Source organism: Pelobates fuscus, chromosome 8 (genome assembly GCF_036172605.1).
Source record: "Pelobates fuscus isolate aPelFus1 chromosome 8, aPelFus1.pri, whole genome shotgun sequence".
In the NCBI taxonomy this organism is placed as follows: Eukaryota; Metazoa; Chordata; class Amphibia; order Anura; family Pelobatidae; genus Pelobates; species Pelobates fuscus.
In genome coordinates this window covers 70076237-70099492 of record NC_086324.1, presented here as the reverse complement: position 1 = coordinate 70099492, position 23256 = coordinate 70076237, and the positions used below count along the sequence as shown (strand labels likewise).

General features: G+C 42.4%; 1 protein-coding gene across 2 annotated transcripts in view; it reads right to left on the bottom strand.

The window, feature by feature from the left end:
- The window catches only part of ASB18 (ankyrin repeat and SOCS box containing 18), a 35053-nt gene that overhangs the window by 4667 nt on the left and 7130 nt on the right, over positions 1-23256 (bottom strand). Inside the window, exons 1-3 of one of the 2 annotated variants that reach the window (XM_063430000.1) lie at positions 6755-7011; positions 2142-2409; positions 438-936 (exon numbers count right to left, since the gene is read on the bottom strand). In XM_063430000.1, coding sequence (XP_063286070.1) covers positions 438-936; positions 2142-2409; positions 6755-6986 — 999 coding nt within the window. In that variant the 5' untranslated portion in view covers positions 6987-7011. Of the gene's footprint in view, positions 1-437; positions 937-2141; positions 2410-6754; positions 7012-23256 lie in introns of those variants that run through there. The other variant, XM_063430001.1, reaches the window with a different exon arrangement.

Below are 23256 nucleotides of genomic sequence, written 5' to 3'. Positions count from 1 at the left end.
TGAGTGCGGAGGACACAAGGCTTCTTGCTGCTAGGTCCTAGTGAGGAAACAACACAAAGGGATAATGATAAAGATGAGGCAAAGATATATTGATAAATAGGTCAGTTCTATATAAAAAAAAGTCATAGAGCGTGATTCAGAAAAGCACATGGCAGGACTGAGGGAAAGTAATGTGCAGGAAAGCTCACCTGGGATCATATAATACAGAAATTGAGAACAGGGTAACTTCGACACAGTGGAAATTGGAGGTATGATGCCCAAAGTGACATTAGTGGAAATAAGCAGTTGGATACTGGATGATGTCTATCTTCTTAAACACAGCTTATCACAAGAACATTTAATTAAGGTCTCCATTTCCCATCTGTATTAAGGTTTCAGGCCCTTGAGGAAGTTACGGTATAAATTAATCATACAGAGTTTAAACAGTGAGATGTTACCTTTCCAAAAGCCTCTGGACAAACGCAGCGTGCTCCATGGTTGAGCAGAGCACGTACAATGAGTTGGGGTCTCTTGTCTTGCTGTAGGTCAGCGCTCTGCAGTGCACAACTCAGGGGTAGGATCCCATTATAGTCTGCTGCATTAACATCGACATTAGTGGCAAGAAGCAGATCTACCAGCTGGTGCTCAGCCCCTCGACAAGCATGGTGTAGAGGTCTCCTCTCTTGCTGGTCTTGTGTCTCTGGGTCAGCTCCATTCTGTAAGAGAAGACAGCATATCTCCAAGCGGCCATCTTTATCTCCTCCTTTGCCTTTACATGCTGCACTTAGTGGGGTTGCCCCCTCCCGGTTCTTTAAGTTGACATTTTCTCCACGGCTAAGGTAGAGCTTGGCATGGTCTAGGAGGCCAAGCTGACAAGCAACATGAAGTGGGGTGTCTCCTGTATCTTCTGTAGTCTGGTTTACTATTGCTCCATGTTGGAGAAGTAGCTCAGCACACCTAAGAGTACAGCGAACAACATATACTTAAAGAAAGAAATAAAACACTATTTCACTTCGTAAAAGAAAAGTATGCAGTTACTATGAGATTTATTGAATAAACAGTGAGTTGCTGTGAGTTGACAACTGATTTACAAAATTTAGTTCAGAAAAGCGAATTAGCACAAATGTTGTTTCTGGACTCATCTTGCGAATTAATTATTCCTCTTACAGTATGAAACATGTAGATATCACTTTTTCAATAGATGTCATTAGGTAGCAATGAATTTGTGTTGTTTACTGTGATGTTATTTTATGTCTCTTTTTCCATCTTTAATGAGGTTTACTGAGGCAGATTCTATAAGATCCATCCGTTCCTTTTTATTTCTCTTTTCTTGAATGGGACTATTTGGATTGATGCCCATGTGTGATTGCTTTATACACTAATTTTATAACAGAAATATCTTAGATTAGTCCAATATTATCTGTAAAAAAAGGCTGTTGTACAAAATTTGCATTGCCTCCTGATGATATGATCAACTATGTTATTGGAGAAGCAGTGCAGGTAAAGGAGGGGTGGTGGCAGAAAGAGAACGCTATGCATTAGCTATACCTAATAAGTATGCACAGTTGCCACATTTAGAAAACATATCCCAGGACACTTTGTGGCAAGAACCACACAGATACATCAACACTGATACACTCAAAGAGACACACATAGTCACACACACAGATACACACAATGATGCACACACAAACAGATACAGACACACATGCAGACACAATGAGAAACAGACACACACACACAGAAAAAAAAGGAAACATATTTCTAGACACTATCCTTTGTTCTAGGCTGGCCACACTAACGGTACCACCGGTAGTTGATGCAGGTCAGGTCCCAGTAATTAATTTCTACTGGGACAGGATCCTAAAACATGGGTACATTTGTGACAGTTGGCATCTATGCAAGAAGTAAGCATTTTAGAATGGAGGAGTTGGGTCATAGGAGGCAGGGTAATGTGCAGGATTTAGCAAGTTCATTGAATTTTTATAATGTTTTTCCCAAAATAACTATATAAAACTGAGCATGCAAATATGCAGTTAAATATTTAAATATAGTTAAATATTTAGTCCAATAATGAAAAATACATAACGGTTGCTTTTTTTCCTGGAGTGTCATTTTAAGACAATGTCTGCAACTCAAATATATTGTGCCTTTTTTTGTACCGTAATGAGCTGTTAGTGTCACAGTAGTGTAAGGGACACAGCCCGTCATCGCTCATTTGGTTGGGATTAGCTCCATATTGCAGTAAGAGTTGGACGCAATCCACATGCCCTCTAGCACAGGCTTCATGCAAAGGAGAGCGCCCCCCTGGGGCTGCATTGGGATCGGCACGACGATGCAGGAGATAGCGAACACACCCTGTGTAGCCTCTGGAGCTGGTGATGCACAATGGGGAGGTGAGCTCTTGTGCATATTCAAGAGTCCACAAACCTGAATTTAAGAAAAGGTAAAATTACATAAGTAAGTCTGCAAAATACAGTTTAATCGGTAGTAAAGGAAATGGAGGATACTGATAGGAAACTAAAAGAATTGTTAAAAAAAAATTAAAATTTCAAAACTTTGTTTTCTGACATGCATTCACTAGTCATCATGAAGTTGTCATAATTCTAATATTTCTATCAGGTTATAACCTGTATAAAATCTAATATCTAGCAAAGAGTTTTAACTCTTTAAACTGAAACACTGCACAAACAGACTCCAAGAACCATGACTGCTTCAAACCAGTGGTCATGTTGCACGAAGAAGCCCTTTAAAAATGTTAGAAAAGGATTATTACTTTTCTGGAAAGTACACTATTGAATACAATGTTGAAAATCCCCATGATTTATTTTTTTACATGATGTTCCATTTTCTTTTAAATGTGTTTTAAAAGGACACTATAGGCACCTAGTCCACTTCATCTCATTGAAGTGGTGTGGGTACACTGTCGCTGTCCCCTTTTCAGAGAAACTTTCTGCATTTGCAAGGAGTTTGACTAAGTGGAATGGCAATGGACGTCCAGTGAGGAGGTCTAGTGTTCTCAAAATCCCAATAGGAAAGCAACAATTCAATATTTAAGTGTTCTTGTATAGCAAGACCACTTACTATTATTTCACATATATATTATTAAGTGTTCTTGCATAGCAAGACCACTTAATGTTATCTCACATATATATTATTATTCTTATTATAGCCAAATTTACCACCTTAACTCCTCCCACAGTTTTTACACTACATAGACAAAAATATACCAAAACGTGCAGATTGTTCCCGATTGGTGTGCTATTACTTTGTGGAACGTTTCGCTGAATGGTTCACGGAATATCGTCGTTCTTGTGGAGAAATTTGTCCCATAGGAATGAATGGCAAAGCTAGAGTGGGAGCTGGCAAAAGCTGAAAAATCAGGACATAATTTCTAAACTGCCACCACTCCCTCATTTTTAGGCCCACCTACACAAATCTTATAGCAAAACGTTCAGCTATCCCTGCTGCCACTAAAAATGTCCACAGCTAAGCCATAGTCCTGATAGTTTTCACAATATGACCATTTGTTTGAAACTCACGCAGTCCATTGACATTCATTGAAACTCCACTCTGCAAAGCTCAGATTTGAAGGGCAATTTCTAAACTGCGACTGTGCCTTCATTGTTAATATTGCAGAGACATACTATGCATCAAAATGTAGGTCTGGGTCTTGTGATTCTCACAATATAAAGCTCTTCGCTGTAGGATTTATAGTTTTTAAAATACGACCGTTTGAAGATGGCTACCGCCAAAATACTCTGACCTGTGCCAGGCGGCAGCAGCAAGTGATGTCATAGACAGGGCCTTTTGTACACCTGCAAATGTTTTTATAAATGTATGTTTTAATGTAAGTGTGAAACAACGTTGCAATTAAATGTGCTATATAAATGATAACAGTTACTCCGCCCACTCCAGTTGTAGACTACTGGTGGAGGCAAGAACACTTCACACAATTTCCCCAGAAATTTCTAGTTATTCTTATTACTATTGCCAAATTTACCACCCTAACTCCTCCCATAGTTTTTACACTACACAGACAGTAATATACCGAAACGTGCTTCCGATCGGTGTGCTATTACTTTGTGAAACGTTTCGCCGAATGGTTCACGAAATATCATAATTTTTGTGGCGAAATTGGTCCCATAGGAATGAATGGCGGAATGTTCAAAACTAGAGTGGGAGCTGACAAAAACTAGAGTGGGAGCTGAAAAATCAGGACATGATTTCTAAACTGCCACCACTCCATCAGACAAAGCCGGCTTCAGGTAAGTAAAAAAGATATATATATATATATATATTTTTTTTTTGTTTTTTTTAAATTAAATGTTTTGTGCCTTCATTTTTTATATTTCAGAGACATACTATGCATCAAAATGTAGGTCTGGGTCTTGTGATGCTCACAATATAAAGCTCTACGCTGTAGGATTTAGAGTTTTTAAAACTACGACCGTTTGAAGATGGCAACCGCCAGTGAAGTGAGCAATTTGGAGCAGTTGGTTTTTAACCGCTCTTCTCTGCCCTTGCTGTAGAGTGAGTTGCCATAGGAACCCAGGTGTGTGAGCAGCCAGCAGAGTGTTCCGGAACACAGAGGCTGCTAGATGAAACACATTCTCTAAACTGCTGTCATTCCTATAGTTTTGATAACACAAAAGTGAGCACTATCACATTTAATAAATATATTTCCATGTTAGTCAATTCGTTATACCTGTAACAAAAAAACAGTAACATACAATGTTACAACAATACAGCTAATCAATGTTTCATAAAGTTACTCTGCCCAGTCCAACCTTTCCACAGTTACTCCAGCCACTCCAACCTTTCCACAGTTACTCAAGTCACTCCACCCAGTTACTCCACCCACTCCAGTTGTAGACTACTGGTGGAGGCAAGAACACTTCACACAATTTCCCCAGAATTTGTAGCTTTTCTAGTTCAAAGAAACAATAGCAAACAGTGTGCACAAAGATTCTGTTCACTAACTATTCCCTCGAAAAATATTTATTAAGCGATAATCTTCTAATGGAAATTACATTGGACATATAGTGAAAAGCTCTCTCCCACAGGACAGATCTTGGTAATCCACGCATTTCATATTTAACAACAGTTTATCAAGTTCACTTAATTTCAGATTACATTGGGGAAAGGAAGAACGTAATTATTACATTATATTAAAGGAGGTGTCTGCACTATTAATCATTTTTTTCCATTTGATTCAATGTTTTCCTAAAGGAAAGTCTAATATGCGCGGGGCTTGTCGCGTATGCGCGTTACCTTCTTCCCCATTGCCGACATCAGAGGAGGTGGAGACAAAGCCACCTGGATTCAGGTAAGTGAAAAAGATATATATTTCTTTTTTTTTTAGTTTTTTTTTTTTATTAAATGTTTTCACACGGATTTGCATCCAGTTTAGTCCATCACATTCAGGACAAATATTCCACTCCTCCACTTACTGTTTAGTGATGGACAAAGGCAGAGCTAATAGCAATGATTGCCTAGGAGCCAAGATAGATCTAAATATAGTGATGTAGCTTTCATTTTCCAGACCTTGAAAACACATTTTTGTTAATTACAGGGGATTAGAAAACATAATATTAAAACCGTTAGGAAGTGATTGTTCCCCTTTAACACTTAGAATTTAAAATTGAATACATTACTGAGTGTACATGCAATCAGTGAATAGATATGATTAGGTAGAGATATAGGAATGTACGTAGTCCCAAATACAAATAACGCTAAAACTAAAGCCAAAAGTTTAGAAATTACATAGTTAGTCAAAAATTGCAGCCAATGGTGTTGCAATATGATGAATACATGGAATGCATTGTAATGTTACTCGTGAACTGCAAAGCCTTAAATGGCTGGCGAAAAGCAGAGTGTGATAAACCTGCTAATAAAATGAGAACAGGGGACTAGCCCCAAACGCCAGCTCGATGTACATAGGAGAGCAGTGGGAGATTCAGAGGAAAAAATGTGGCGATAACTTATAAAAAAGACCACACGTGAAGCTGATACAAAGAATCTCCGTTAACCCCTTACAATTTTTAAGTTTATCAAACAAATGGCAATAGAGTGAAACTGGAAAAAATACCTCTATCTGAAAATAAATGGAACACAATTAATCTCTAAATATGATTAAACATAGATTAAGATAGCTCAGAGGACCTGTTCAAAAGTTTTCAGTGTACCTCTGGTTAGTCAAGAATTGCAGCCAATGGTGTTGCAATATGATGAATACATGGAATACATTTTCATGTTGCAAGTAAACTGCAAAGCCTTAAATGGCTGGCGAAAAACAGAGTATAATAAACCTGCTAGTGAAATAAAGAATAGTGGACTAGCCCCAAACGCCAGCTCGATGTACACGGCAGAGCAGTGGGAGATTCAGAGGAAATGTGGCGAGAACTTATAAAAGACCCACACATGAAGTTGATACAAAGAATCTCCGTTTGCCCCTAAGGGACATTCTTTGTATCAACTTCATGTGTGGGTCTTTTATAAGTTCTCGCCACATTTCCTCTGTACGGTCAGGTTACTGACAAAATTACTTATGCTGTAAATTTTATTACAATATGTTTAAACAAGCGATTGGTTGAGTGAGAAGGATTAGATGAAAATATTCTGCACTATTTCATTAGATCTATGGCTCCCACAAATACAGCCCTAGCAGTGTACCTGTGGCTCTATAATATCAGAAACTATATTGTGTTTTGTAACAAGAGAATAGTTCTATTAAATAATGGCATGTGCTTTCTCATGTGCCTTTGCACAGTACCTGGGAGGCCAAACCTTGCTGGGGTCTGAGGCTGATAACCCATTTCTCTTCCTTTGATCTCAAGCACACAGTCTGCATGTCTAGCTCCCAGGAGCTGAACGAGGTTTAAGTCCCCTGTCTCCAAGGCAGCAAGAAATATTTCCTCAGGGCCCATGTTGTTTCGTGAAGCCACGTCTGTGCATTCTTGTAGGATTTTAAGTTTTCTCAGAACTCTGCTTCTTATACAGTCCATCTCAGAGCCACATCTGCATATACTGGCACCCACAAACAGACCCTACAGACTGTTACCTGCTGAGTATTTATAGTTATGGGTATGTGTGTGAGACATGGGGGCGATAAGTTTGACAAAGAACCACAGGTCACATGCAGACAACACAAAGCTTGTGATTATATTATCGGCATCATTCCCAGCCTTGAATTCCTTGGCAGCGACATTATAAATATACATGTATAACTATATGTATGTACTGTGTACAAACAGTGCAATGTCAATAGGCAGAAGATATGATGTAGATCCCGAATAATGCCTGTGCAGAAAAAATACACAGATGTGCTGTCACATTAAACAGAGATATATATATTTACAAATGGCCAAAACACTTGTCAGTTAATTAGAACCGTATCAGACTGGCAGAAAAAACAGCTGCTCGTAAAATTTACTGTCAAATTAAAGAACTTGTTCAACTTTTTTTTTTTCAAAAACATAATATTCAGGAATGTCATTTTTAATATGTGGGGTAACAGCTTTCTGATTGAAGGAGAGTTCTCACTGCTATTCTGGGGTCAAGAAGGATTTTTTTCCCCTAGTTTGTTGTAAAATTGAAAGTGCTTCAAAACTTCTTTTTTTGCCTTCTTTTGGATCAACAGCAAAAACAGATGTGAGAAAGACTGAACTTGATGGACGCAAGTCTCTTTTCAGCCTATGTTACCATGTAACAATATGTAATGTCCAAATAGCTGTCTGTGTCAATACAATTGAACTGAAGCGTCACATTTGGAGTAATTAGGTAGATCAATTGACAAGTGTGTCTGTGATCAGGCTTAGCAAGCTATTTTTGTACTTTATAAAATTAACATGGCATTTGTATTGCTGTAAAAGCAGCACAAATAGAAATTTAAGGATAAAAAATTTAAAATATTACTTTAGAGCTATAGAATGAAAGACTCGGTGCAGTAGAATACATATATACCAATTAAAGCACAAATAACCACTGGAACTACAAAATAAAAGCAAAACACATATAATATAAAATATGCATTTGCAGAACACCAGAAATTTATTTTAGAAGTACCCTGAAGAAACATACTCTGTGCACTGTCCCTATGGAACAATAAAGCTTAATGAGACGCTTGTTACCATTATCATCATGCACTTTTGTATCTGTAGCTTTCACCCTGGGATGTAAGTTGTGGTTTTTATTTTTTGTGATAACCTTGTAATATCGACATGTCAAGCTCGACATTGTGAGAGTAAAAATTAAATGAAGGAAAGGGACTACGTAATTTGTTACATGGGAGTTTACACAGGAAGATGTTCTATTTCAGCTGTCTAACGTAAAGACAAATATGTTGATGGGGCCTGATGGGATATACACCCAAAGTTATTAAAATAATTTGTACTAGCATAACCGTTAACTGATTTATTTAACCAATCATTGTTAACAGGAGTAGTCCCAGAAGATTGGAAATTAGCAAATGTTGTGCCCACTCACAAGAAAGGTAGTAGGAAGGAGTCGGGCAACTATAGGCCAGTAAGCCTTACTTCAGTAGTTGGGAAAGTAATGGAAACCATGTTAAAGGATAGGATTGTTGAACATCTAAAAACACATGGATTTCAAGATCAGAGACAACATGGGTTTACTTCAGGGAGATCATGCCAAACTAATCTTATTGATTTTTTTGATTGGGTAACTAAAATAATAGATCAGGATGGTACAGTAGACATTGCTCACCTAGATTTCAGTAAGGCTTTTGACACTGTTGCACATAGAAGGCTTATCAATAAACTGCAATCTTTGAGGACAACAAGAGGACATACCACAACAAGAGGACATAGTCTTAAATTAAATAGTCAAAGGTTTTAAAATAATATCAGGAAGTATTACTTTACTAAGAGGGTACTGGATGCATGGAATAGCCTTCCAGCTGAAGTGGTAGAGGTTAACACAGTAAAGGAGTTTAAGCATGCGTGGGATAGGCATAAGGCTATCCTAACTATATGAAAGAATTTAGAAAACTGGGCAGACTAGATGGGCCGAAGGGTTCTTATCTGATTGGTAACCAACATGTAGTGTCCTTGTTAGTTAGTAAACATTCAGCAACATGATTCGGCTACTTCCTCAGGTATGACTAATTATAGGTCAGATATTAAAACAATTATTTGTTTTCTTATTGTTTTTCCATTAAGACAGTGACAATCACTCACAAATGTTATCAGTATGTGGAGTATAGGTTCACATTGGTTTTATATAATAAGTTCGTTATTATCGGTTCACATTGTTTGTGTTTATGTAATTGTCATTCAGTCTAGTTATCAGCAACACCCCTACACTATACGAAAAGGCAAATATACGCATAGCCAATATAATATATACAGTGTAGATACATAAAAATATCAAATATCCTATAATCACATACCATATATATTTATAATGTAATTATATATATGTGTGTGTGTGTGTGTGTGTATATATTTATATATATATACACACATATAATTACACATACTATATTTATATATACATATCATGATTGGACATACTATTAATATATATTATACCGTATAAACATATATCATATATATAAATATCATATATAGACATACCATTGTTCTGGCAGTTCCATCTCATCTCCTGTCCTTCTCTGACTATTACATGATTCACAATTTCAAGAGACTCTCTGAACAACATCATGACCCCCCACAAATCACCCTCAAAGAAGCAACGGAAAAGTTCAGCATCCTCTTTGCAGCTGCGCCCCCACATATTTCAGAACCCAAAATATTTTCTCCCCCTCAATCGATCTGCCTTTTAGCAATTTCCAAAGAATATAGAGAACAATAACACATGAGAACAGGTCTGGATACTTCGTGCTCAATTTGTGCTGAAGAGTAATCCCCCCAGCTGGAGCATTGTTTCATACTAATCCGTGCATTTTAGATTTCCTTTTTTGTCATCAAAGGAATAGAGCGGTAACTAAGGGGGCACGGTACGCTGAGATCTATCTGACTGTGGGCATGCTATAGCAAAGGTCATGATGAACTCCATCTACAAGTTCAGTCAAAATTCACTAATAAGTCAGGAATGACCCAAATACCTGTAAGTTAAAATGGTGCTGTCACTTTTGCGGTTTAAAAAACAAAAACAAATAGAAACTTTGTCTTTGTTGGAATGTCATCTATTCAGTGATCAATATAGATAAAATTTAGAGATAGAGTCACATTTTAGAAAACCATGGTGATATGCGGTGCGTTTGCCACATTATTCTGTCATTTCAACATGAGCAACATCTTATAGGTGCGGCATTCTTCATATGCAAATCCTAATAGATCCATACGTGCTTGAAAATCTACAACGGAGCCGGTAGACTCTGAATTTTTATTTTTTTTTAATATTTTTTTTTTTTTTGTTGTGCCGGTGAGTACAAGGTAATATCAAACGCCACAACAGTGTACATTTATACATAGACGTAGGCATAGTGGTTAAACAGTGGCATGGGAAATTTGCACATTTTTATTTCATAAGAACATATGTAATTTGTGTGTGATGTCTCAGGTTGGGTAACTTAGTTAGTAATAACAGTGAGACATGTGTATGGTGTACTGTTGATGTGGGATTATTAAAAATCTTTATTGTACTTGTATTGAATTATTGTACTAACTCCATTTTAACTTTATACTGTGATGATCCTCCATTTTGTCCTCCTAACCTGACTTCTTCAATCCTCCATTTTGTCCTCATGACTTAACTTGTTCATTTTAAAGCTACATTACGTGACTGAACTTCTCAACCCAATTAGTACGGTAGACAAAGACTGTGTTTTCCTGCAAGGACAAGTACCAGGAGGTGCTGGCTACTCCTTAAGACTTGCTGGCTACTCCTTAGAACTTGTAAGATAGTATAGTTTGAAGGCCACAGAACACAGTAGTAATGAAATGTTCTATTCATAAGAGACCTTGCACCTGGACATGAAGCCTGATATCATTGACCGTGTAAAATGACGCTTAGGACCCCCTTGTCCCCACCCGTGTCCAGAATAATCCCACCTCTGGTGGGTGGGCACGAGACTAACCTCTTAATTCTTTGAACCAATAGGTAAGACACTAACCCCGACACTTAACAATTAATCCAATTGATGATGTTTATTTGCTGATATTCTAATAATCAATGATGACGCAAAATGCCTCTTAAAAGGGCCTGCGCGCCCGCTTTTACTTCACTTGCCAATAAACTTTCTCGAAGTTATTTTAACCTGAACCTTGTGTGTCAGACTTAATTACTTCAGCGTATATACGCAATTTAATTTTATTAATTTGGACAGGAACAGATAGACATTTGAACATTTTGGTTTACTTTCAAAAAGTACCATAACAACTTGGCGCCCAACGTGGGGCATCGGGCTATGTCCGGCCGGTGAGCCGTCCTAAGGAAGACAAGGGTGGACGGAGGAATCCGGGGGGAAGGAAAGGAGATTGATCACCTCCAGGTACACGGTAGAGACTTCTGCAGAGCCACCGGTATGTTCCGGCCCCTTTGATTGACCCGTCCACGTGTCTGTGACTGCTTCCCGGGAGGACATCAAAGACAGGTAATATCTTGCCCGGTGCCTCGTTACTCACTTGTTTACCTGCATTTTAGTCTATCTGTTGCCTGGGTGTGTCTGAATTGTTTGCCTGTTTCCCCATTTTGGGATAAAGGGGGGCGGACCTGAGGGGACTTGCCTGGGTCTTCAGTATATCTGTCTGTTTGTATTTTACCCCTTTTGGGATAAAGGGGGATTGACCTGTGGATGTGTTCCTGGGGGTCTTCTGTTGCCTGTTTACTTCTTTTAGGAGCCTCGTGGCTGTGGCTGTATGGAAAAAGAAGTTTGTGGAACTGTGGGATCTGTGTAGAATCATAGTTTCCTGTGATCCAATTTTGTGTCACTTTGATAGCCTAGCTAGCTTCACTGTGCGCTTTCGGACCATCCAGCTCTAGTTGAGTTGGGGACGTCCTGACCCGGACCATCCAGCTCTAGTTGAGTTGGGGACGTCCTGACCCGGACCATCCAGCTCTAGTTGAGTTGGGGACGTCCTGACCCGGACCATCCAGCTCTAGTTGAGTTGGGGACGTCCTGACCCGGACCATCCAGCTCTAGTTGAGTTGGGGACGTCCTGACCCGGACCATCCAGCTCTAGTTGAGTTGGGGACGTCCTGACCCGGACCATCCAGCTCTAGTTGAGTTGGGGACGTCCTGACCCGGACCATCCAGCTCTAGTTGAGTTGGGGACGTCCAGACCCGGACCATCCAGCTCTAGTTGAGTTGGGGACGTCCTGACCCGGACCCTTCGGCTCTAGTTGAGTTGAAGGTCCACTGATTATTTAAATGTGGTAGTGAGACTTGAGGAAGTCATTCTCCGAACGGGGACACTACGAGGTTGAGGGAGGTGACTTTGGAGTAGGCACATGTAAAGGGAAAGGGATTATTGTTGATTTCATTTGAACTGTGATGCATGCACTGTATTTCAATTGTATTGTTGTCTTGTTTGTCTAATTAGGAGTCTTATGAACTCCTGTGTCTGTCTCTAAGGATTTTCCTTGCCTTTCATCTTTTCTATACTTCCTATATTATTATACTATCCACTCCCATTCCTCTTTAAAGAGAAGTGATTGGTCACACACTTCTCACCTCGCTCCAATCCGTGTCTACCACCCCGGGTAGGCGGATTCAGTGACTAGTCTACGTTTTGGGAAGACGCACCAGAGAAAGTCCCACGGTTCTCGGGTGGCAGTCGAGCATTGTAGACGTTCTTGTTCAGTTTTCTCTCTCTCTCTCTATATCTAGGACGCTGGTATAGGGGTAGAGGGATTATGGGGCAGGATTTAGGTAAGCCCAGTAAGGGCTGGTTAGCATGTGATTTGGTAGAAAACAGAGAGGGTGAGGAGATGGTTAAAGGTGTTGTAAAGATTGCAAAAGTATGTAAAATTACTGTACCAACGGGTGGAAGATTGCAACCAGAAAGTTGGCGTAAGTTACTGGCAGAAATGAAAGGCAAGCTTACAGATAATGGTTTATTAAAGACTGCTGAAGCATGGTACAGAGTAGCGAAGGCTATTCAGCTAGAAGGTTGGGTTGAGGAAGAAATAAATCACAAAGGTGTGAAATTGTTTGTGTATCATAATAATTGTGTTACTGGGGTTTACCCTCAGCCAGCGCCCCAAAATGGCGCCCAGGGGATATTTATCCCCAAGGTTCAATCAGCTATAAGTGATAGTCAGCTGACTATGTTCCCCACTCCCAATCCTCCCAATACCCTTCCCATCACCTCCCCTGTCTGCCCGGTCCTGAATTCTGATGGATCTTTCTTTTCCCCTTCCCCGTCTCTAACATTCCCATCATCCTCATCCATCCCTACGCTATCTACTGTACCTTCCCCTAACATTTCATCTGCCATTCCTTCCCTACGCTCCCCCTCCGTCCATGATCCCCTCCCCTCCTCATCCGCCCAGCTAACCACCTCTTCCACCCTCGCCCCGGCTCCTCCCTCTACACCCACCCCTACCAATCCCTCTCCGTCCCCGCCCATCTCCACCCCAGTCCAATACCCCACCTCCTTCCCCTCCCCAGCCTGGCCCTACCCCTTCCCGTATCCCATGGCCCTGCCCTATCCCGGATATCCACTACCCCTTCCCCAAGCCACTCCCCAGGTTCCGGTCATGCCCAGTCCGACACAGTCTGCTCCGGATGTGCCCACATCCAACATGGCCGCCACTTCTTCCCTTAACCCTAATACAGTACCTTTTCCGGCCACCAATATGGCGGCCCCCAGCACAGCCCTGATGCCGGTAATTCCCGGTGACTACCTATCCCCAGGTTATGACTCGCTAGCCACCCCCGCATCTGGGACCCCCGCTCATCCTCCGGTCCTGTCACCTTACCCGGGCCCTGCACGAAAGAAAGCTCAGATCATAGAATTAGATGAGAGAGATGAGGATAGTTCATCCCAGGACTCGTCGGAGGCTGCAGGAGCCGCTGCAGGAGCCTCAACTCATCGTTCCATCGATGATCCCTTTGGACACAAGGGCCGGGGAGAACGGACCCCTCCTAAATATGTTGCCTTTAACCCCACTCAAGCTAGCGCATTAATGAAATCGCTCCCTGACCCAGAAAAACAGCCTATGCCTTTTTACCGAGGGATAGTTCAAATCCAAAAGACCTATTCCGCCGCATGGCGTGATTTGCTGAGCATTTGTGCTATTAAAGCAGGGGATGCATACTGGCCGAGTATGGCCCGTCACCTCAGTACAGATCTGCTTTCCAGTGATGTTGATTACCCCTCCGGGGTAACCTTTTGCACCCAATTAAGAGAATGGGCTAAAGACAAACTTGCAGATCAGGCTGCTGGCCTCACTGATGTTATTCAAGATAAAGGAGAATCAGTAGAAAGGTTCCATGCAAGACTGTATCAAATGTTCACAGATTTAGGATTTGATCTTACTGACAAAATTCATTCACAAATGCTGTCAGGTGCGTTTGTCCAAGGTGTTAAAGACTCTATTCGTAAGGGAATCATTGCTGCACGCCCTGAATATAAGGTTGTTCCCTTGGATACCCTGCTTTTAGTTGCTAGAGGTTTGGAATCTGTTCAGACCCCAAGGAGACCCAATCCAGCTCCCCTCATGGTGGCCCGCGCTACCCCCATCACCTCTGGCACCAAGGGAGTCAAGTTAGAGGATGTAATTTGTTTTAATTGTGGGGCTCAAGGACACTACAGAAGTGACTGTCCGGAACCTAAAAGGGAACCAGGGGCACCCAAAAAGTTCTCCAAGCCTGCCCCAGGCCCCAAGACCGAGAAAAAGGTTCCAATTGTTGAAGAACCAGATGATTAGGAAGCTGGCAAGCCTGTGTCTGTAACCCCTGTAATGGCAGTGTCTACAGGGGATAAAGGGGGGCCACTTGCCACAGTGACTTTGCCCATTGAAGGCCACCCTACCACATTCCTTGTTGACACAGGTGCAGCCCGTAGTGTTCTGCGAGAACAAGACCTGCCAGACCCATCTTTTCTGTCACATATCGATGTCTCTTGTGTTGGAGTGGATGGCCAGCCGAGACATAGCCCTCTCACAACTCCACTACGAGTTGGTTCTAGCCTGCTCGCTCGCTTTGTAGTATCCTCCACATGCCCAATTAACCTGTTAGGTGCTGATGTTCTCTCACGCCTGCAAGCATCCATCACTTTTACCCCAGATGGGCAGGTAGAAATGTTTACACCTCTATCTGTATCAGACACTTCAGCCCTGTGCTCCTTGCCTCTGATGCTGCACTTAGAAAAGCCCCGTGAGGTAGCAGCAGAATTAAGGTCTAATTTCCCAGAGGAATTAAAAACACAGGTGCCCGCCAAGTTATGGTCCTCAGGCCCGGAAGACATAGGTCACCTAAATGTTCCCCCTGTGGTGGTAAAGCTCATTCCAGGAGCTAAGCTACCAAGAAAACCACAATATCCCTTAAAACCAGCGCAGTCTGCTGCCATTTCTATCCACATCAAGGCACTCCTAGAGAAGGGTGCCCTGGTAAAATGTAAATCTGAATGCAACACCCCATTATTTCCTGTGAAAAAGAAAACTCCAAAGGGTGAGCCAGAGAAGTACAGGATGGTCCAGGATCTCCGTGCTGTCAATGAAGCTACCGTCCTGGATACCCCTCTTGTACCAAATCCCCATACTCTGCTCTCTGGAGTCCCACCATCTGCAAAATTCTTCACAGTCATTGACCTGGCCAATGCCTTTTTCAGTGTCCCACTGGACCCTTCCTGTCAATACCTGTTTGCTTTCACTCATGAGATGCAACAGTATACCTGGACTGTCATGCCCCAAGGGGCACAAAATTCTCCAAGTCAATTTGCAAAGGCCATGGGTACCATCCTTGATCCATGGCAAGCCGAGCACCCAGAAGTTGTTCTGCTTCAGTATGTGGATGATTTGTTACTCTGTGGAGCTGATATACCCACTACTGAAAATTGCTCAATTAGTCTCCTTTGCTATTTGGCAGAACAAGGATGCAAAGCTTCGCTCATCAAGCTACAATTCTGCCAACCTTCAGTAATTTTCCTCGGGCATTGCCTATCTCAAGGTACCAGACATCTTACTCGGGACCGGGTGAGAGCTGTGCTGGACATTCCGCCTCCAAGGACTTCAAAATCTCTTCATGCCTTCCTAGGCCTCATTTCCTACTGCAGAGCATGGATCCCAGAAGCCTCTCTGCTTATGCAACCTCTCTATGATGCTCTTAAGTCTGACCCATTCTGTCTGACCAATGAAGCTCTGGACAATTTCAATGCTCTCAAACGTGCCATTGCTTCTGCTCCTGCCTTGGGCCTACCTGACTACTCCAAACCTTTCAAATTATATGTCTCTGAAAGACAAGGCCATGCAACAGGAGTTCTCACCCAAACTAATGACTTAAGAGGCCGCCAGAGGCCTATTGGATATTTCTCATGTCAACTGGACATTGTAGCCAGAGGGACTCCTTCCTGTCTCAGGGCTGTTTTTGCTGCGAGAGAACTCATAGAAAGAACCTCAGACCTGGTCCTTGGCCACCCTCTGGTTGTTTTGGCCCCTCATGACATTTCTGCTATTATCAACCAAGTCCAGCTCAAACACGTGTCTCCAGCCAGACACCTGCGCCTACAGTGTCATCTTCTTTTGCCTGACAACATTTCCATCCAAAGATGTCTAGTGCTTAATCCGTCCACTCTTCTTCCACTCCCTGAGGGGGGTATCTATTATGGATTTATCACAGATGAAACCTACATCTACCTGCTCTGTGGATGTATCAAGAAAGTCATGCATCCACATTTGTCATTTTATGAAGATGAGACACCTCTTTGTGAAGGCCCGGATTACGCCTTCTGCACCATGTGGTACAAGCCGGACATTACTCCCGAACCTTGCTATGAAGATGAGCTTTACCACTGGACCGATGTAAAGCTCACTGCACAAGACTTCTATTGTGATTCTGAAGGCAATAGCATGGTCTTGGTCCAACTACCTCAACAACTCAACTACCTTTACCGTCATTGGGATACCGCTATCCCACATATTCCTGTTACCAAGTTGAAGACAAGGTCATGGAATGATCTTGGGCCCATGGCAAAACTATGGGCCACCATGAATGAAGAACAGCTACAGGAAAATGGTATTGCCAAATACCCAACAACTGACCTTCTAGAAGCATGGCCACGCCATTTCCTGGAACAGGAATTTCAAGATCTGGTCATAAAGAATGATTATGACCCAGAAACACCTCATGACTGTTTCGAACAGATGAAAATGGAAACAGTGCACTTACCAACTGTGCATGAGAATCCATTACCAGATCCGGATTTTACCCTGTTTGTGGACGGCTCAAGATATGCTGATGAAGAAGGAAAATATCGTACAGGATATGCCGTAACCACAACAGATGAAGTTATCAAATCATCATCCTTACCGCCAGCAATGTCTGCGCAAGAAGCTGAATTACAGGCTCTGACTTCAGCATGCAAAATTTCCGAAGGAAAACGTGCCAACATCTATACAGATTCAAGATATGCTCTGGGTGTGGCACATGACTTCGGCCTAATTTGGAAGACAAGAGGATTTCTTACCACCGCCGGTACACCAGTCAAACACAGCACTGCAATCAAGGAGCTAATGGATGCCCTCCTACTCCCTAAAGAAGTGGCCGCTTTGAAAGTCAAGGCCCATGGGAAATTGGATACAGATGAAGCAAAGGGCAACCATTTAGCTGATCAGGCTGCTAAGCTAGCGGCCAGGGATCTGCAGGAAGTGGACGAAGAAGTGTCCGGACAAGAAGAAGAAGAAGTTCCTATTTTTGCTCTGCAAACTCTTCCTACTGATTTACGAATTTTGCGAGAACAGCAAGCTGCAGTCACTCCTGAAGAAATCCAGAAATGGAAAAAGAAAGGAGCTGTCCAGAAGGACGGAATATATTACAACAACTTCAAATTTTGTCTTCCCAGAAATTTGTATCCAGCAGTTGTCCAATGGGCACATGGGCCTGCACACCTGTCAAAAGAACTGATGGCCGCCCTCATACAGAAGTATTATGAAGCACCTGGAATTACAACATTGATCAGCAGCTTCTGTAAGGCCTGTGTCATTTGTGCAAAATGCAATCCAGGAAGACCAGTCAAGGTGCCTGCAAAACACCTGGCAAAGCCCATGTACCCCTTCCAGCGAATTCAAATTGACCACATCCAAATGCCCAAGAGTGGGCCCCATGAATATGCACTAGTCATAGTGGACATGTTCTCAGGATGGCCAGAGGCCTACCCAGTGACCAATATCACTGCAAAAACAACCGCAAAACGCCTACTTACCGAGATAGTATGTAGGTTCGGACTTCCAGAAGTCATTGAAAGTGACCAAGGTCCAGCCTTTACAGCAACAGTGACTAAAGAAATTTGGACTGCTCTAGGGGTGACTCTAGCCTTCCACACCCCTTACCACCCACAAAGTAGTGGTAAAGTGGAGCGCATGAATGGCACTCTAAAAACCAGAATGTTAAAAATGTCACAAGAAACAAAGATGCCCTGGCCAGAAAGCCTGCCAATAGCTTTATTTAGTGTTAGACACACACCTAGAGGGAAGCATTCACTGTCCCCATATGAAGTTCTATTTGGGACAGCACCCAGACTAGGTTGTTATTATCCGCAGCAGTTGCAGCTCCAATCAGATGTTTTAGTAGACTATGTAACTGAACTTGCAAGTGCTTTAAACAAAATACATGCCCAAGTTTTCTCTTCAATTCCAGATCCCGAATTGGATACAGGTTCCCATAACCTGCTTCCCGGAGATTGGGTCCTGGTCAAGAAGTTTGTGCGGAAAAATACCCTGGAACCAAGATTTGACGGTCCATTCCAAGTTCTTCTGATTACCGCAACCTCTGACAAACTGGCCGGTAGGCCAAATTGGATCCACGCTTCCCACTGCAAGAAATCTCCTGCCCCAGAGGAAGCGAATACCGCACAAACATGTATCTCTGGTACACCTTCTCCCTAATTAGCCTTATAAAGGCCCAGCAAGTAGCCATTACCAAAGATATTAGTGGGTACACCTTCTGGTATAATTCATCGTGCACCCAGGTGGCTACTTATACCTTTGATTACTGTGATATTGTAGAATGCCCATTTCCCACACCACAAATCCAGAGCATCTATAGAGATATCCCTCATTCGAAAGACCCATATGTTTGTGTAGTTGACAAGCATTGGGGGCACAATTGTGACCATTGGGGGGCGGCGGGATGGAATGCCGGGCCTGCCTGGGGTTACAAACCAAAGAGTGCCGTAGCTAAAGTAGATGATCATGGTAGATCTCTTCTCCAGAGAATGACTTTGAGAAAGCCTGGGGGGAGTACACCAATGAAATTAATCCTTAACATTGAGCATCCAAGCCCAACAGATGCAGACCAGTATGTGATGGGAATGTATTGGAAAAAGGGTTCCTACCAAAAATTAGGGCATTTCTACCTCAAAGATATGTGCAACTCTTCTGAGTGGCAAGGGGCCACCCATATGGTCCCTAACCCATTAAAACCTCATATCCAGACCTTTCAAGACATGATGGCCATGGCTAACCCCACCTTTGAAGATACCATGGCCGCTGAAACAGGTTTTAATGATGTAAATCTATGGTTAGAATGGATGAAATATAATGCTAATAAGCATAATAGAACTGCATGTTATGTGTGTGGCGGTGCCCGGCCTCACCTGGGTACTGTGCCTTTAATCCTGCCAGTAGATATAGAAGAATGTGTTTTAAGCCTTTTTGCCTATCACCATAATTTTAACAGGTCCATATGTATTGCATGGACAAAAGAGTATCCTCTCCTAACCCAGGATGTCAAACCCCCAGATGGTATTACCGTGTATAAAGGTAACTACACTTGTTATGCTAATTATGATGGAATAGGTAAATTCTTGGGTAACTTCTCTAAAGGGTATTGCGCTACCTACAGAAATGTCTCTATGGACTTGTTGCAGTTTCACACCAGGTCATTAGGGGATATTTACTGGTTGTGTGGGGATTTACAGCTAAGATCCAGAATGGACAAGCAGTGGTGGGGGGAGTGTACTCTAGCTAAAGCTATTATGCCTATACATATCATCTCTGACACACACCTCGTCACCCATGGGTCCAAACACACTAAGGTTAAACGTGACGCCCCAGTGAAAGAAAGTTTTGATCCTCATGTGTATATTGATGCCATTGGAGTGCCTAGGGGGGTGCCCAATGAGTTTAAAGCAAGGGATGAAGTTGCCGCAGGATTTGAATCAATTTTTACCATAGTTACCGCAAACAAGAATTTAAATTGGATAAATTACATTTATTATAATCAACAGCGTTTTGTTAATTATACCAGAGACGCCCTCCAGGGGTTGGCCGAACAGCTGCAGGCCACATCCCAAATGGCTTTCCAGAATAGAATGGCCCTAGATATGATCTTAGCCGAAAAAGGAGGGGTTTGTAAAATTTTGCCCGACACCATGACATGTTGTACCTACATCCCAGAAAACACAGGCCCTAATGGTAAAGTTACATTAGCCATAGAAAAAATAAATGACCTGTCTGAAGAGTTAAAAAGGAATTCTGGGATAAAAGATCCCTGGGAAAGATGGTTTGGTTGGATGACAGGATGGCAAAAGGCTTTAATGCAGATTGGTATGGCTATACTAATTTTCCTTTTTATTTTTGCTCTTCTCTTTTGTTGTATCCTCCCATGTCTGAGAAAATCCCTCATGAAGACTGTTGACCAAGCGGCACCCACTTTCACCCATCTCGAAGTTGATGACCAAGATTTCCAAGACGTCAACTCACCCTGTCTGCCGCTGCAAACAATCCCTTTTGTTGATAAAGTGCAGGAATTCTAGGAAGGGACTAGCTTAGGGACAGCATCTGTCAGTGAATGGTAAAGGCCCCGTGTGGAGAAGTGGTGGGTTAGCTGCCATGGGACACCCATGGGTGTGAAGTGTTCGAGAGCCATACTGATGGATGAGTTAGCCTATTAGGGTCAGCTCTAGGGACAGACTTGCACTTTGCATTAACACCTAGCTAGCGGCCACGGGGTTTCTGTGCCTTTGGGTTAACACGTCTTCTGATACTAACATAATAAAGTTTTTATCTCTTAGAATCTAACATTTCATAGGGGGGACTGATGTGGGATTATTAAAAATCTTTATTGTACTTGTATTGAATTATTGTACTAACTCCATTTTAACTTTATACTGTGATGATCCTCCATTTTGTCCTCCTAACCTGACTTCTTCAATCCTCCATTTTGTCCTCATGACTTAACTTGTTCATTTTAAAGCTACATTACGTGACTGAACTTCTCAACCCAAGTAGTACGGTAGACAAAGACTGTGTTTTCCTGCAAGGACAAGTACCAGGAGGTGCTGGCTACTCCTTAAGACTTGCTGGCTACTCCTTAGAACTTGTAAGATAGTATAGTTTGAAGGCCACAGAACACAGTAGTAATGAAATGTTCTATTCATAAGAGACCTTGCACCTGGACATGAAGCCTGATATCATTGACCGTGTAAAATGACGCTTAGGACCCCCTTGTCCCCACCCGTGTCCAGAATAATCCCACCTCTGGTGGGTGGGCACGAGACTAACCTCTTAATTCTTTGAACCAATAGGTAAGACACTAACCCCGACACTTAACAATTAATCCAATTGATGATGTTTATTTGCTGATATTCTAATAATCAATGATGACGCAAAATGCCTCTTAAAAGGGCCTGCGCGCCCGCTTTTACTTCACTTGCCAATAAACTTTCTCGAAGTTATTTTAACCTGAACCTTGTGTGTCAGACTTAATTACTTCAGCGTATATACGCAATTTAATTTTATTAATTTGGACAGGAACAGATAGACATTTGAACATTTTGGTTTACTTTCAAAAAGTACCATAACACTGTAGCTCCATGGAACAAAAGCACAGCTTAGTGGAAAAGCTCTAGGAGAGGAAATAGGCTCCCAGTAGGAAGGTTATATTAATGGTTATTGGTATGTTGGTAGGTTTCGAGTCCTGTTGGTATCCGGGTATACCGCAACCATGGTTAAATTATAATAATGGTTGGCACTTTAAGTGATGTTATGTTGGTTCAATGTTATATATATATATGTTATTTATTAAGGGGGTCATTGCCTGTTATACCTAACGGAAGGATACGGAAATAAGGGCAGGGCATAGGGCAATGACCCAAAAAGTTTCTATATTAAGTTATTATTATTTATATATTTAATAAAGCTGTTGACAATTTTACCCATATAACCTAGTGTCTGTGTTTTATTGGGGTTAGGTGTGTTTTTTTTTCCAAGGTTCCGGATGCCCATATGGCGACGATACACCGGTCATGGTGAGATAAGGTAAGTAAAATGAGTTCATGTAAGTGAAACAGGTATGTAACATGTTGGAACTATTATTAGTAACCTGATAGTAGCTTGCATAACGATTTTAATGTGTGTAAGAGCTGGACATTCGTGTTTGAGTGTGGGGCAGGTGCTAGGCCTGTTGAGCTTTGAAAATATGAATATACATGTAGTAGCAGGTTTGTCAATCGTATTACACAAATGTTTGCTGCAGTGTCAATAGGCAAGACTGTGCCAACAGGCCACTATGGAACATTAGGTTTCATGGTAGATATACAATTTATGTGCGAAACCACTGGAGTCCAGCGAGCAGTCATGATGGGGCATATGTCAGTGTCCTCAGCCCACGCCACTGGGAGGGATAGTACAATCAGAGGCGGCTCTCTAATTAGGCGATTTAGGTGGCCGCCTAAGGCCTCGCACAGTCAGGGGCCTCGCGGCCGCCTAAATCGCCTGAGGGCAGACTGACATGTCGGGTTCTCGGTCTATGACCGAGGACCCGACACAGGAGGGTGCCCGGCGGCTTGCTCATGGTGCCGCCGGGTGCGAGGCCCCTCCTGTCAGGCCGCCTGGGGAGAGAGCCTGCCTCAGTCTGCAGCTCCGCCGCGTGTGAGCTGCAGACTGAGGTCTCGCGATCTCCAGCCAATCAGAACGTTGCCGCGGGTTACCACGGCAACGCTCTGAATGGAGATCACGAGACTTTCCCCATGTGGTCTGCAGCTCTGCATCCGGCGGAGCTGCAGACCGGAAAGCCCACTGGACCACCAGGGAGCCATCCAGGACACTGGACCACCAGGGACAGATTGACCCCACCGGACCACCAGGGAAAAAGGTACATTTTGACCCCCCCCTCACCCTGTCATC